The sequence below is a fragment of the Ophidiomyces ophidiicola genome (assembly GCF_022830035.1).
Source record: "Ophidiomyces ophidiicola strain CBS 122913 chromosome Unknown scaffold_44, whole genome shotgun sequence".
Taxonomy (NCBI): Eukaryota; Fungi; Ascomycota; class Eurotiomycetes; order Onygenales; family Onygenaceae; genus Ophidiomyces; species Ophidiomyces ophidiicola.
In genome coordinates this window covers 8-14809 of record NW_026054684.1, presented here as the reverse complement: position 1 = coordinate 14809, position 14802 = coordinate 8, and the positions used below count along the sequence as shown (strand labels likewise).

Genomic DNA, 14802 nt, shown 5'->3' with positions numbered 1-14802 from the left:
GATTCATAATTATCAAAGAGAATGCCTGTCTGAAACTCTTACCAAAATAAAGAAAAATGTTGTTGAAAAGAAAAAAGAAAGAGAGAGAGAGAGAAGATCAAGAAAGAGATATTTATATTCAAGAGATTGCTGAGTATCACTAAGTGAATCATGAAAAATGACAGTCACTACAGTAACTACATTATGATCACAGAGAAGCTGTCACTTTTGCTGTGATCTTACTGTCACATCTACATCTAGAAACTGAGATTGAATTAAGACTTTATGTTGTAGTTTTCTTACATTCTTCACACCAAAAAGAGATTTTGTAAAAAATTATTACAATCACAGTGGAGCTGTCACTCTCACTGTGATCTTGATCACATCAACATCTTGAAGATCAAAACTTGTGAAGAGAGAGAAATCTGTAAGACTCTGTGTTGCAGTCTTCTTACATTCATTTCATCATCTAAAAAAGATTTGTAAAATCTTTTTAATACTTAGATGATCATGCTTCATGGCATCTGAAGTTCATAAATCTCATAACTGATTACATAATTTTACTAGCAAAGCTGAACACACAAAATCTGCCACAGACACTTCTTTACAAAAATCAGTAGCAACATATCTAGAGACTCTAGATACTGTTGTAGCAATATAAGTTATCTCTCTCTCTCTCATGCTTAGATCTCTTCATAACCATCTCTCACTCAACCTAATCTCATTTACAAAGACTGTAAGTTATTGCCATGTTATCTGCAATCTACTGATTCTCACAGTTGCCACTGATCTTTATACAGAAGCATCTGTGGCAGATTTTTTGTGTTCAGAACTTCAGCTATGCTAGTGAGATTATGTAATCAGTCACAGAATTTATAAGTCTCAGATGACATGGAGTATGATTATTTCAGCATTAAGAAGATTTTATAAATCTCTTTTAAATGATGAAATGAATGTAAGATGGCTGCAGCATGAAGTCTTACAATAACTATATCTAAATTGTTTACAAGATTATTATTAAGTTTTAAAAAGAGTTTAGTGTCATCTAATTCTTCTATATAATGTTATAAGTTCATGATGTGTCTTCATAAATTTCTGAGTTGTGACTTCATGATTATATAAGACTGAATTCTACAAATTAATTAATTCATATGATCAAAAAACTTAAAAAAGAAAGTAGAAGAGAATCAAAAAGCAGAAATCTGACAATATACATTGTAATTAATGCTAGCTTCAACTTAATAGAGTATAAATGACTATATATAAGTAGATCTTGAATAGACTGTAGTTTATGAGTATAAACTATACAAGTTTTCTTTCCATTTTCTGATGTTGCAGAAGTTGTGTTGCACCAACAGATTCAAAAGATTTTTTATTGAAAAATTTCTAGATAATATAAACTTTTGAAAATTAAGTTTTGTAAAGAGAAGAGAATCTGTAACAATTTAGAAGTTATAACTTAGAGATTTACAGAGACACATTATGTATCTATAAGATTACATAAAAGAATCAGATTGCACAAAATGTTTCTAGTAGACTGACCACAGAAACAGAGATTTCCCAACTGAGATCCCATCTCTAATGCATTAATGGAAAATTGAGATGGGACTGAAACTTAATAGTTCAAACTGAGATGAAACTGGAACTTGAGTTTCAAGTACTGAGATGAAAATGAGACTTAATTTAAAGAGATTGAAATTATTTAATTAAAGATAGAGATTCTCAATTTCTCTAAACTTAAAATACAATCTTATTTTATACTATTTTTAGTATCAAAATCATATACATATATATATATATGTATTTTGACTTAATGTGCCAATTTTTCTATTTTGTCATATTTTGATGTAAAAATACACTTTCAAAATAAAGTTTGAAAAAAAATTAAAGTTGTTTTAGAAATAGAAAAATCTAGAGATGGGACATAACATAGAAAATTTGAAACTGAGAAGAGAATGGAACTTTTATTCATATTTTGGGATGGAATTGAGACTAATTTTCAAATTTTGAGAAGGGATTGGGATCAACTCAATTGGGATTAACCTTTGGGATCCCAATGGTCAGCCTAGCCGCTCCATACAGCTAGGAGTACAGAAAAGTGGATTGTTGTTCGTTCAAAAATCAGTTGCTGAAAGCCTGAAACCCCCAACTAGTTAATATCAAGTGGACACGAGCCTAAGATAAAAGCATTCAGACCATTCCCAAAATTCATGCCCTTTCAAACCCAATGGAAAAACTAATCTATAATGACTATTCATGCTCTTGCATAGGGAAATTGGACCTGGTTACTCATTTTAAATCACACACTATTATCCGCACAACTGAATGGGCCTCCAGTCCTCCCTTGTTTATAGTTAAGGAGAACACTCTGGATAGATGCCTATTAAAGAGTAAGCATAGCTCACTGTGTCTACTGAACTTGCGGAATGCAATACTCACATAAGTACCAGGCCCCAGGAAGAATAGCCCTATTCCAATCAGAATCCAACTAAATATGTAAGCAATCCATCCTCTAACACTTCGGGCTGTCTTTGGTCTTTTCGCTTCGTCTGCCGCTTGTATTTGCATATATGCAACACCCCAAAAAATAAAACCGAAAAAGGAGTCGAATAAGGAGCTCATAATGGAGAGAAGATCGGAAAAAAACGGAATAAGCTCCGCGATTATGAAGGCAAATACCCAAGTAGCTGCTATAATACCACTCCATGAAAACCATCCGACAAAGGTGTGAGTGCCTTTATGACTTGTGCCTTCAAAAATACGAAAGAAAATGAATTTTGCTGAAACAGACGCATATAGAACTCCCAGGAAGATTAAAGTCGGTACCATAAAGGAGAACATAATTTTCTTTGCAGCATCACTACTGATAGATGCAAATGCTGGCGATGTGACATACTGATTTCCTGTGTATGAGTAGACCACGGCGCCCACAATACTGAAAACAATGACTTCAGCAATGGAGACAGCCCATAGCGACTTGTAAAAGTCTTTTGGATGTTTCATCTCAGCAATAAAACTGGGTAGCGTGATTTGGCCGATAAACGTATAGCTGATATTCAAGAAAGCTCCCATTCTCGCAACGAATGATGTTCCTTTGGCTGGGAATGCTAGGATTATGGGATCCCCTCCTACTTTTTTACCTTCAGGGCTGATATGGTTAGGGTCAGGGTTGTATTTTGCCGGGTGAGGTTGCTTTACTGCGATTATGGTCAATAATAACACCGAGATAAACGTGAAAAATGCAGAGAGACCGCCCAGCTTTGCGAGCGATTCGAACGTCCTCGGGAGTGACCATAAGAACGACGTAAACGCAGTAATGGCGGCAAAAATTATAGTACAGCAAGCATGATCTGACATAATATTCAGGTACTGAGCGCCAACTAGACAGTGCAGCCCCTGAAGATTGAAGTCAGAAACGGACTAAAAGCTCCTTATTTTGAGCAAAGTACCTGAATGAAAGTATTGTTCAGGAGGAACATGACTGCAGTGAGATACCAGGCAGCCTTGGAATTCCAGAATATCCGCTGGCCGAGATCGCAAACATCTCGAATATTGGGATGACGAAGGCAATATTGCCTGGTTTGTCAATGGCTTGCTCAGACAACGGACTAATTTTTGACGGCTCACCATATTATCAAAGACGTGTACAGAACGAGCGCCGCAACAACAACAGTCAAAATTAACCCAGGCGCCAATCCTAGCACGGAATAAGAGTGAGGAAATGATACAATTGCTAAGCAGATATACTCAGAAAAGAGGAGTACTGCTGTCTAGGCAACAGAGCAGTCAGCGATTTGGGCTTCTTGCCTTTCTCATTTCCACTTACTTACCTTTCCCCAGGAGCACGTCCGGTATTTGATAGAATTCCCCGCCTCTAACTCCACTTGATAGTTGACAGTCATGTCGGATTCAGAATCTGCTTCGACATAACGGGCAGAGAATACACTCCAGTGTGGTGCATTGCCATTTTCGATATCCTCCATGTCTATATCTATAGATCCTACCTTTCGACGCTGTTCGTCATTCAAGGTGGTATGTTGTGGGAAACTTGTCGTCACTTGGTTTAACTTGTTTGCCATATTATTTATTTAGAGGGTCTTTCGAGCGGCTAGAAGAGTAAGCAACGTTGTTGTTGGTGATCTGTGACATATAATTGTTTATGATATTTGTGCCAATTATCGTCTGGGGTTACTAGAGAGAAGGTCGGAGAAACAGGGTATCGACATTGAACGATGAGCTACGGCGGCGTTTTCCAAGGCGGGAGGCTATCGTGCATCTGGGATGTGACATGCTGGGAAACAGGGTCACAGGGCACTGCAGGAATGTCTACAACCGTTGCGGCTTCCAGGAATGTAGGAGCTTGCTTTCTGATGACATAAACTAGTTTGCTCTAACAGGCTTTGGACTCTTCATTCCATGTGGTTCTTAATGAAGAGTGGCAAAGCGCGTCATTAAAGCCTCTGAATTCGACGAGGAAAACATACTGGGACGCAGCCTTTCTAATATCAAGCGCTCTTGGTCGGTGATGTGTAACCGGTAAGTACTTCCAATACTTGCTGTACAGTTATGTTAGAATATGCAATTTTGTGGTGGGCAACCAGGATACGAAGAGATACCCGTTCGACGTAGGTTCTAGAAAGGTAAGTACGTACCATGAAAATCGGAAACTTTCACGCATGGCGCCCTTGTTACCTATTAACTTTAATGGGTCCAATAATCATACTAGAGCCAATGTAGACTAGTGCATTTGAAAAGAAGTCTTGGCATTACGCGCGCCGGAGCTTAGTAACCAGCCTGCGCGGTGTGTAATCAGCTGTGTAATTACTAAGCTCTCTAATTACTAAGCTACCAGCCTGCCTGCGCGTGTACTGTTTTGGCATAGTAATTCTACAGCCTGCCAATCACTGTACGGGGGCCCCATATAACACCAACTCTAACTCATGCCGCCAAGCTGGCTGATAACCGAGTTATACTGAATGGGTTTGTTAGGGGAGGCGCCGTGATAACCAGGTTATCAGGGCTTGGCAAGTTATAACTTCATAACGCGGGTCGGTGATAACTATACGTGACACTGTATTTTTATTTCAGTTTTATCTTTTCCCAGATGCAACGTGCTATTGGTAAAAAAGCACTCTGAAGCCAAGATAGACATGTATTTCCGAAACTTTGCTACCTTTTTTTAACTAGCTAAATACGGAGTTGTGCTCTGTGTGGAGTACATAGAATCGGGGGGTATGGTGGTAAATGACATCTAGGCGACATACAGGGTAGTTCAAGGGTAGCCATCTCCGTCAACCTCCTGCTCCAACAGTACAGCGTAATCTTCTACAGACGCAAACGTGGGCAGGTGCTTAAGTTTTCGTTTTTTCTTTCCTCTTGTCAACTCTCTGGTCACCTCATCATTCTGTTTGTTGCGAATTCCGATGCTGATGTCAGACGGAATGTCCTGGTCGCTGTCGCAGAAAGCATCCTCGTCGGAAACGTCTATATCAAACAATCCGACTTCCTCAGGCGCCTTAAATGGATCGTCCGCCTGATGCCCGCCTTCCAGTTCTTCCTCAGAACTTCCCTTTTCGAGTGTGACACCCTCATTTGCCGGGTGACTTTGAATATCCTCGCTTTCTGAGTCTGTGGTAGTTCCTAAATCTTCTAGATTAAGGTCAATAACTCCTATTTTATCGCATTCCAAATCAGCGCTGGTTTCAATGAGGGCTCGGAAAACCTCTGATTCGGTATCACTATCATCAAGACTGGGATTTTCTTTTGTAGGCTTCTTAACCTTCCATTTTGATTTATCAGCTGCCAAGCGATTGAAGTAGGCATGGAAGAAAACATCCTCAGCAGCCACATCTTCAGCTTTCCTAGTCCAGAAAGTTTCATTGTTGACCGGATCTCGGACTTTGGATGTATCGCTAGAAGTGATCAAAAGGCGTCTGGTGTCACAACTAGCAAGAGGCTGCATGATCGATGATCCGCGTAACCCCGTTGAAGCCCGTGGGCTACGATACACAAAACGATCCAAAAAGTGCGAGAGTGTATGAATAGTGAGGTCAAGTTTTCCTTCCATTTTCTGATGTTGCAGAAGCTGTGTTGCACCAACAGAAACAGAAGGATGGAAATGTGACAGATATGGGAGCTACGGTAAATTCTGTTAGACTCCGAACCATCTATATTTTCCACTAGGAGGCTTACCAGTTCCCAGAGGCAACTTTTTTCAGCGTTACTTTCATTAGGGTCTCTTTTGCGGGCATCGTAAAGGCTTGCCTTTTGTGTAACGCGGGGAGGTGTCTCTTTTCCACTGCCACTTGTGTCTTGTTCTGGGACGTCTCTAAAAAGCTCCTGGATATCATCTTCGTGGTTCTCTGGAAGATCTATTGAAGTGCTTAAGCCAGGAAAAACTGTTTCCAATTCCCGGATTAAATAAAACACGCCACAGATAAATGATGGATATTGTAGGGTAAGGATTTGAACCAAACGCTTTACAAACGCTTTAATTCGCCTCAAATTCCTATCCGAGCTCAGTGTTTTGTAGAGAAGGTTCAGATATAATGATTGCTTGGAGGATGTTATAATGCGCGGATCTAGCAGCGATTCGTACAAGGTACGATAAAACCTGTCCGTACACACGGCATGAGAACACAACAATTGATGAATAAGCATGAGAGCTTGAATGCTAGTGTTGAAATTCGACGAATGAGTAACATTGAAAAGCGTGTTGATATGTCGTGAAAGCCTATATCAAGTATTAGCCTTACAAGTAAGGTTTCCGGGCTGATGTGTATTACCTTTCGCTGCTGGATTTGGTAAATGGATATGCTCGATTGACACCGGTTAGAATGGCTGAAATCAACTTTTCACTCAACTCGACTTCTAAATTTTTAGCGATGTTTCGACGGGGTTTGCCTTTCTGTTTTTGGGCTGTTTTATTGCCTTCGTCAACCTCATTGTCGCTCACTACCTTTTCAAATTTCAGTATCCAGACAAATAAACCGAAGTACATATCCAGAAGTTTTTCGGCGACCTTCTCTTCGTTGACGCTTAAAACAGTTTGATTGAGGGTAATGACAGCATAATATTTTGCATGTTGGCATTGTCCTTGCCGGAATAATAATTCGGATTCGATGCCGGAAATAACTACTTCTTTCATTACAGGATGTGCCTGCTGGAGCTGAAGAAGAAGATATGAGGCACGAGATGCGATCTTTTTACTTGGATCACCAAGCTTATTAACAAGGAGGCGAAGGAGATTTGATTCTTGCTCAGGCTTTTCTTTCAGCAATTCATAAACATAACTGACAGCCCTTGATCGTGAAAACTCGATCTTGTCACCACACCAAATTTCTAGAATTTTCAAAATTTCAAAATATTTTTCTTTCAAAAAATCTTCAAAAGACCAGTAAATGAGATGACTCTTCTTTAATCCTCGGGGAAGAGGGTCCGTAGCGGTCCAGTTACTATTACCAGATAAAGCTGCGCCTAAGGCTCGCTGATGTATAAAAAACTTAAGCTTTCGGTCATTTGGGAGGACACCTCCTTGAGCGAATAGATCCTTTAAAGATCGCAGTACCTCGATACATTGCGCTCGACTGCGTTTTTTGGCCAACCCAATCAATTGTTCTAATGCTTTGATATTGTGTAAAGGAGAGTTTTGAAATTCCAAAGTCAACGCTGATACTTTGTCAATCAGCGTCCCAGAGGTTACAATAGTGGAGTAAAATTTGTAGGTGGACGATGAACCCGATTCCCGGTAAGCGGCGTAAGCTTTGTTTTCCGTCTCTAATAAAGATCGGGAGTATTCACGAATTCGAATCAAGACATGATGCGGTATATCAACACAGTCAACATCTACGTGAAGTTCAGGAAGAAAATTCGAGTGCCAGTTCGGCTGGGGAGCGAATACCTAATTAAAAAAAAAAAATATGAACACCAGGCAAGACAATTATTGCTGGAATGTTAACGTACCATATCTATGGAATTGGCTCTTTTTGGGTTCTGTTTGCAGTTCGTTATTTCTGTCTTACCTAGATGGTGCTCTTTGGGTACGCCCGGCACGTTTTTTCCATGGGTAACTTTTCGCATCGTAGGCATAGAATTTCCACTTCCTGGGCTTGAATTGATTACTCCTCCTTTCAAGATTATGGCGATATTTCGGCGAAGAGCTTCTGAGTCGTCACAGCCCTCGCCCAATGCGTCCTCCATTTCCGAATCAGATTCAACACAAGCAAGTAAATCGTAATCTTCTTTAGTCCCGCCTACGGCATATATTTCTTGCCTCAGAACATTGCTACATTGGGCGTTCTTTTGCTTGGGAGTAGGCCTTCGCTGGTGGGTAATCACCTGTCCGCTGCGGTCTCGCTTTTTGCGGATCTTAGCCGCACATTCAGCTTTCGGAGCGATGGCGTCGCTTTGCTTATTAGATTTAGGGCCAACCTCCAGATGAATCCGCTGTGACTTAGGAGCTGCTAACTTGCCGTTGATTTGTTCGGCGAGGTTTGCAAGCGATGAGTCAGAGAAAACTGGTAATGGGGTCATATCAAGCAACTTTGCAAAATTTTTGTTGTCAGTAGGCATACTGGAAGCAGAATAGTCTTTAGCTTCGTTTTTTACCATTATGACTTAAAAGGAGTAAATTATCATTGAGAGTACTTTGGTAACTACAGAGTTGTAAAAGAGCCCACCTTCACAGACTACTTATGATGCTCTGACTAATCCAGAAGTTCTTTTGATGTACGGAGGTCGGCGCCAAAAGTTTTGATCCTCAGGGGTTAGCTAGTTGTAATTTTTCAACACAAATACACCATTATTACAATACACTATTGTATTTGCCTGAAAAGAGAGCCTCTTTTTGATTTCATCTGAGCTTTACACTGTATGCAGCTTACCTCATCCCCTCAGACGTGTGTAGGTACTAGTGAGGTTAGGGCTATGCTAACTATTAAGGTACTAGCTCTTAGGGCAGGCCTAGCCTACAGTGGGCATGACATCTATCTTATAATCTTATAGGCTGCCACCCTACATCTAGACTATTTTATATAAATAAGCAATTAATTTAAGTAAGACAAAAAGAGTTAATCGGAGTGAAGCTCTGATCATACATATGTGACAAAAAGATTTGGATCTACATTATATAAAGAAATGAAGAGAATGGTCTAATCTCTGTGCCTAGCCTAGATTTGGCAGGCCTCTGGCTGACAGTTTGAGAAGCTGCCCAAAGAACAGAATAGTCTGATTCTAATATTTTGTAGATGACTTTGCTCTGTCGCTTGCATGTACATAAATTTTGACCTGTGAAAGGAATCTAGTAAAGGAGAACAAGCCTACAAAAGAATTCAGACTCAGAGTGAATGCTGAAAAAGGGGACAGCCCCAAGACAGAACGCACTGACACATAAGTAACTAGAGAGAAAACGCTACAAAATTTACATGCGAACTATGAGTCTGTATGAGAAGTTTAGAAAGTCTGGTTCAATTGACAAAGAAAAGTAAAGAATTTGATCGATCATATAAGTTGACAGTGGAGATGAAAATTCCATGGAAAGAATATGATCGAGTAAAGCTAAAGTAGGACAAAAACGACGTTGAGTTATAGTGTTTGGGTAGGGATACCACTGGTATTAGGGCTATCACGTTCCCCGCGGATATGTCCTCGGCCACGGCCTCCGTAGCCACGACCATATGGTCCTCGACCACGATAGCCTCTACCCCTTCCGCGACCCCTATACCCACCACGATAGCCTCCATCAACACTTCCTTGACCGAATGTTTCCATATTCTTCTTTTCTTCTTCGCCTCGGCGCCCACGGCGAATGCCATCCTCCCTATCACGAGCTTCACTAGAGAGGTTATCAAAGAAGGACGAGGATTTGTTATAGGCAATGCTTGTCATAAGGCTAGAAGTACTGGACGTGGCAGTATCATTTTGGCGATTGGTCGAACTGATATCATTTGTACCGTTACCATCAAAGTCTTTAAGGGGAGATCCGGACGCAATCGCTTCTTTGGCAACATCCTGCTTGTTAAACTTGGCGTTTGCTGTCTCAAAATCGAAATCGACCGTTGGAACTTCGATTTTTTTGGGATGTGGCGGATGGTAAGCACCCCGATAGCCTCGTCCTCCACGAGAATATTGCTGCCCACCGTGAATAGGGCGTTCATTGTCGAAGGGTTTCATGTCGCTGACCTTTTTGGTCACCGATTCAACGGCAGCTTCGGCAGCTTGAAGTCTGTTTTCGCCGGATGATGGTTGTGGCAATTTTGCCATTGCAGCGGCAACAGCAGCTGTGGCGGCCCTCGTAGCCTCTTGCATAGTGCTTGGTGTAGTACGGCTGTTCTGGGAGGTCCCTGCGGAAACGGGGGATTTGCCTGCTAAAGGGACAGGGGGTCTTGTCACTGCAGTTGTTGAAATTGGTATCGCTGGCACAACACGTTCCACTTTGAGTCCACTAGGTGGTGGCGCCATCGATTTTGGAATAGCGACAGCACTGCTCGCGGTGGCTGATTGATGCGAGGCTGTATTGAGGCTAGGTGGGTGTGGTACGGACTGAGGTTTCTTTACGGCCTGCTCAGGAGCTTTATTGGGTTTCAGGTTCGTCATTCCAGGCCCAGAAATTGGTGCCTCAGGCGTCCTCGGGGCGTTGTTAACTGGCTTTTCTCCAACCGGAAGCTCAGAGGTAGTTTTCGGTAATTCGTGGGATATCGGTCCTGATTGAGCAACTTGGGGCGGCTGTGTTTCCTGCTGAAGCTGAGAGGTCGCAACTGTCATCTGCGGGGGAGGAAATTGTGGTGGTTGCTGAGTGAGGTTCTGATTAGGAGGGGGGTACCACCCTTGAGAAGTATTATACGGCACATTTGAAAACCCGGGGCCCGCTGGAAATCCAGAAGGGCCAAATCGCTGGCCATATGGGTGGTAATAGCCCGGGAAAGGTGGCTGTGTGAACCCAGGAGGTGCTTGCCGAGGTTGGTGGGAAAATCGGTTTATTGGCTCGCGACCACCACTTTGTGGAGGCCCAGGGCGTGAAGATGTCTATGAAACGTTCCTTAGCACGTTTTCACGGTGTTGGCAGATGTAAAGATACCACGTTTTGAAATAAGCCAGAGGGGGTTATGGGCAGTAGTTGCACTGTTATGGGCTGAGAATACGAGGAAAAATGGGCTATAACCGTCGGATATATCCATTAATACTTACTCCAAGAATAGCAGGGTCATTTGGCATTTGTGGTGGCTCGGTTTGCTCATTGCCTTTCTGCTCATCCGCGAAGTTGATATCCTTTACGTCGCTTCCGCGAAACACAATATATTCATAGACACTGGTAGATGGCGCAATTTCTTCTGATAGATCCCCACGGCGACCCTCTGTACCATGTGAAACAACGTTTTCGAGGGCGATAGTTGATGCTTCAGGATTTATCTCATGCAAAGTACCAACATAACTATAGTACTCATTAGATGTATTGAGGGTTGTTATTGAGACTTTATGGAGTCAAACCGAATATCGCTCTTTGAGATTAAATTGAAACGACGCCTACAATTGAATGTTAGCGGGTTGCTGTAGGTATTAAGTTGGACGACCACATCTATCTAACTCACCCAATGAAATGGTTCATATCCATGGCTAAGGGGATTTGCGTGTTCATGCGCAATGAATGATTGGTAAATAGAAGGCTATGCTATTTGGTATAGTAGTAAAGAAGATTCCTCGAGGGAAAAGAGAGGGCTGTTTCGAATGCTAAGTACTAAAAAAGGCAATGCAACTATTTTAGGTGGGAGGTAACTACCTAGGTAGCTAGGCTAAAAAGGGACTAACCTGTTTCTGGTTAAGCTCCTTTGCTTGGTACAGGTATACTGACCTACCCTGATGCCTCATAAATTAATTTGTGCTCCGTATACTACTACCAATCGGCGAGATACCAATTTCAGTATTTGAAGGACAATGCAGTCTCCGTATCGTGACGACTTTTTCCAGACGACGTCTGCTCTCCCCTGTCCTTCAGTCCTAAACGTACCAGGCCCCTGACATAGTTGACTCTAGAACCTCAATTAAGGAAAGTTGCCGTAAAGAAAAGAAATCTGGCAATAAAAATGGGAATCCTATAAAACTACCTGGAAAGATTTTAGCTATTGCTGCCGATCCATTTAAGGCTAGCTCGGTATTCGTTGCCGAGAGTTCTGGAGTCTTGAGAGCTGTTGCCCTTGAAGTGGGTGAGAGAAAATACCTAGTGCTCCATATTGCTCACTGAATTGATCTAGTAACCAAGATTCTAGGGTGGTGAAACGACAGCTATATACAAGGGACCCTCTGCTCCCTTAACAAGTCTTTGTTTCTCTACTGATGGGACGACTGTGTTTGCGGGATGCTGGGACAAGACCATCTGGAGCTGGCATGTAAAAACACGCAACCCTGGGCGTAATTACGTCGGGCATGTTGATTTTGTGAAAGCAGTGCTTTGTTCCGAATTCAATGACATGACCCTCCTAGTATCTGGCGGAGCTGATGCGAAGATAATTATCTGGGATTTACCCAACGGCGCACAACTTCATGTGCTCCAATGTCATTCCCGCGGAATTCAAAGCCTTGCTATCGATCCTATTACACATGATAGCCGCTCTGTTTGCATCTTCAGTGCTGGCAGTGATCGGGCGATATTGGGGTTTGCGATACGACCCGATTCCAAGGACTTAACTGTTTTTGACCCGATCCTCGAGCATCAGACAAGCATTTACAAGTTATTTTTTGATGACGATGGAGATTTATGGACTGCATCCGCAGATAACACCGCAAAGTGTCTCACAAAATCCAGTGCCTGGACCGCAAGTCTTACTTTAGAGCATCCCGATTTTGTGAAAGACGTTGTAGTCCATGAAGCTGGAGGTTGGGTGATCACTGCATGCCGAGACGAGGAAGTTAGGGTATGGGATCGGGCAGTAAGTGAACTGCCTCTATTCTATATTAATTCATGAGTTCTTATCTTGGGTATAAAGACTGGTACTCTACACCACACGTATTCTGGCCACTTTGAAGAGGTTACTGGTTTGCTATTACTTGGGCTGAAAATAGTTAGTATCAGCATTGATGGTACAATTCGACAATGGTCTATACATCCACAAGATCTGCTTCGTGCAAAAATGGATATACCTAATGACGCTCTTACTCGAACTGCTGAACGTTCATATGACCTCTTGACGGAGGAAGAGGAACGCGAGCTAGCGGACTTGTTGGATCAAGACTGATTGGCCATTGTTTATTTTAGGGCTTTGGTGCAGACAAAAATATAAATTAATGATTCTTAAATTGATAACTTTCAATACTTAATAAAAAAGTGATACTGAAGTGTGAATATGAATGAACACTCTGTGAACTTTTGTGATCTTTACATATAAAACTAACAGAGTTGTCAAAGCTCTAATTTACAGAAAAAATTTCTGAATTAGTCAGAATACTGTAAATAGTTCATAACAATAAACTCTTACAGTATCTCTCTTCTTGAAGATCTTGAACTGCAGTCATCTTACATTCATTTCATCATTCAAAGGAGAATATGTAAAACCTTCTCCATGCTTAGAAATTAGAATTAGATGGTCATGCTATTAGTCATTGAAGGTTTGTAAACTCTGTGAGACTGTGACTTATCACATGATCTCACTAGCACAGTGAAAACATAAAATCTGTTACAGACAATTTCTTACAAAGATCAGTGAAAATATATTTAGAGACTCTAGATACTGTTGTTAATCATGATAGAGAAAGTTGAAGAAGAACAACATCTTCTCAATGACTGCTTTATTGATCAATTTATCATTGAGTATAGAAACTTCTTTCAAGCTAGAGTAGACATAATCAGTCACATTAGTGCATAATTTGATGTTGAAGATATCATTTTTCATCTAATGCAAAGTTCTTTCATAGTTGTAGAGTGTTCTTTGGATTTCATTCTAGCATCATAGAATGTCAGTGTCATCAATTTAAGTTAGATGTGAATAATCTTCAGTCATTGTTTCTAGCACTCAGAGATGAGCTGAATGAACTTTTCATTAATGATTAGAAAGACATAGTACTTTACATCTAATGAAATCATTTAGAACAAATTAAGTTTCCACCACCAGTCAATAATGTTGATGGTGAAGATGATAGTCCACCAGAACTCAGTCAGATAAAACTGACTGACTCAGTGAGATTGAAGATCAGTCATTTGACCACCATTAATGCCACTGACATTGTCACTGATAGTGAGAAGAAGAAGAACAAGAATGATAACAATAATTATGATTAGACTGATCATTGAGATCTCTTTGAAATCTTAATGAAACAAGACTGAATGTTAATTTCAATTAAGTTGATCTCAATTTCTTTTCAAAATTTGAAAATTAGCCTCAATCTCATTTCAAAATATGAAGAAAAGTTTCATTGTCATGTCCACTGTAGACTAGATCTGTCCTAAGAGCTAGTATCTTATTAGTTAGCATAGTTCTAATCTCACTAGTACTTAAAGCCACACTGATCTTCTCTCACAGAAGATCAGTGATGAGTTCTTCTCTTACTGCACATATAGCAATACTACTTTAATGGAATAAGTGCAACTTAGTTCTCTTTCTTACACTGTAGACTTGGTACATTGTTCTTTAGCATCTATCTTATAGGCTGCCATCTTACAGTTCTCATTGCTAAAAAAACATGAGACAGTTCATTAAGCTACTCTGTTATTGTGACCAAGTCAATGTGCAGTAGAAGCTCATACAACAAAAGCTTAGTTAGTAGAATATACTTACTGATAACTATATAAATATATATAAATATATAAGTATATAGTTATATATAAGGTTTTGGTGA

The 14802-nt window shown here is 40.8% G+C and overlaps 4 protein-coding genes across 4 annotated transcripts; 1 reads left to right on the top strand and 3 right to left on the bottom strand.

Annotated features, from left to right (window-relative positions):
* Positions 1–2278: 2278 nt before the first annotated feature.
* LOZ57_006487 (uncharacterized protein) lies at positions 2279–3458 on the bottom strand (the record flags this gene model as incomplete). The annotated part of the gene is made up of 3 exons (XM_049255505.1): positions 2279–2359; positions 2419–3375; positions 3429–3458. The coding sequence occupies 3 exons, from the start codon at positions 3456–3458 to the stop codon at positions 2279–2281; spliced, it is 1068 nt and encodes a 355-aa protein (XP_049105516.1).
* A 1793-nt stretch (positions 3459–5251) lies between these two features.
* MAK21 (RNA-binding ribosome biosynthesis protein mak21) lies at positions 5252–8589 on the bottom strand (the record flags this gene model as incomplete). The annotated part of the gene is made up of 4 exons (XM_049255504.1): positions 5252–6115; positions 6172–6712; positions 6765–7879; positions 7942–8589. The coding sequence occupies 4 exons, from the start codon at positions 8587–8589 to the stop codon at positions 5252–5254; spliced, it is 3168 nt and encodes a 1055-aa protein (XP_049105515.1).
* Positions 8590–9561: 972 nt separating this feature from the next.
* Positions 9562–11611, bottom strand: LOZ57_006485 (uncharacterized protein; the record flags this gene model as incomplete). Its single annotated transcript, XM_049255503.1, has 4 exons — positions 9562–11001; positions 11164–11407; positions 11464–11499; positions 11565–11611. The coding sequence occupies 4 exons, from the start codon at positions 11609–11611 to the stop codon at positions 9562–9564; spliced, it is 1767 nt and encodes a 588-aa protein (XP_049105514.1).
* Positions 11612–11907: 296 nt separating this feature from the next.
* Positions 11908–13205, top strand: LOZ57_006484 (uncharacterized protein; the record flags this gene model as incomplete). The annotated part of the gene is made up of 4 exons (XM_049255502.1): positions 11908–11945; positions 12007–12172; positions 12240–12899; positions 12957–13205. The coding sequence occupies 4 exons, from the start codon at positions 11908–11910 to the stop codon at positions 13203–13205; spliced, it is 1113 nt and encodes a 370-aa protein (XP_049105513.1).
* Positions 13206–14802: the final 1597 nt, after the last annotated feature.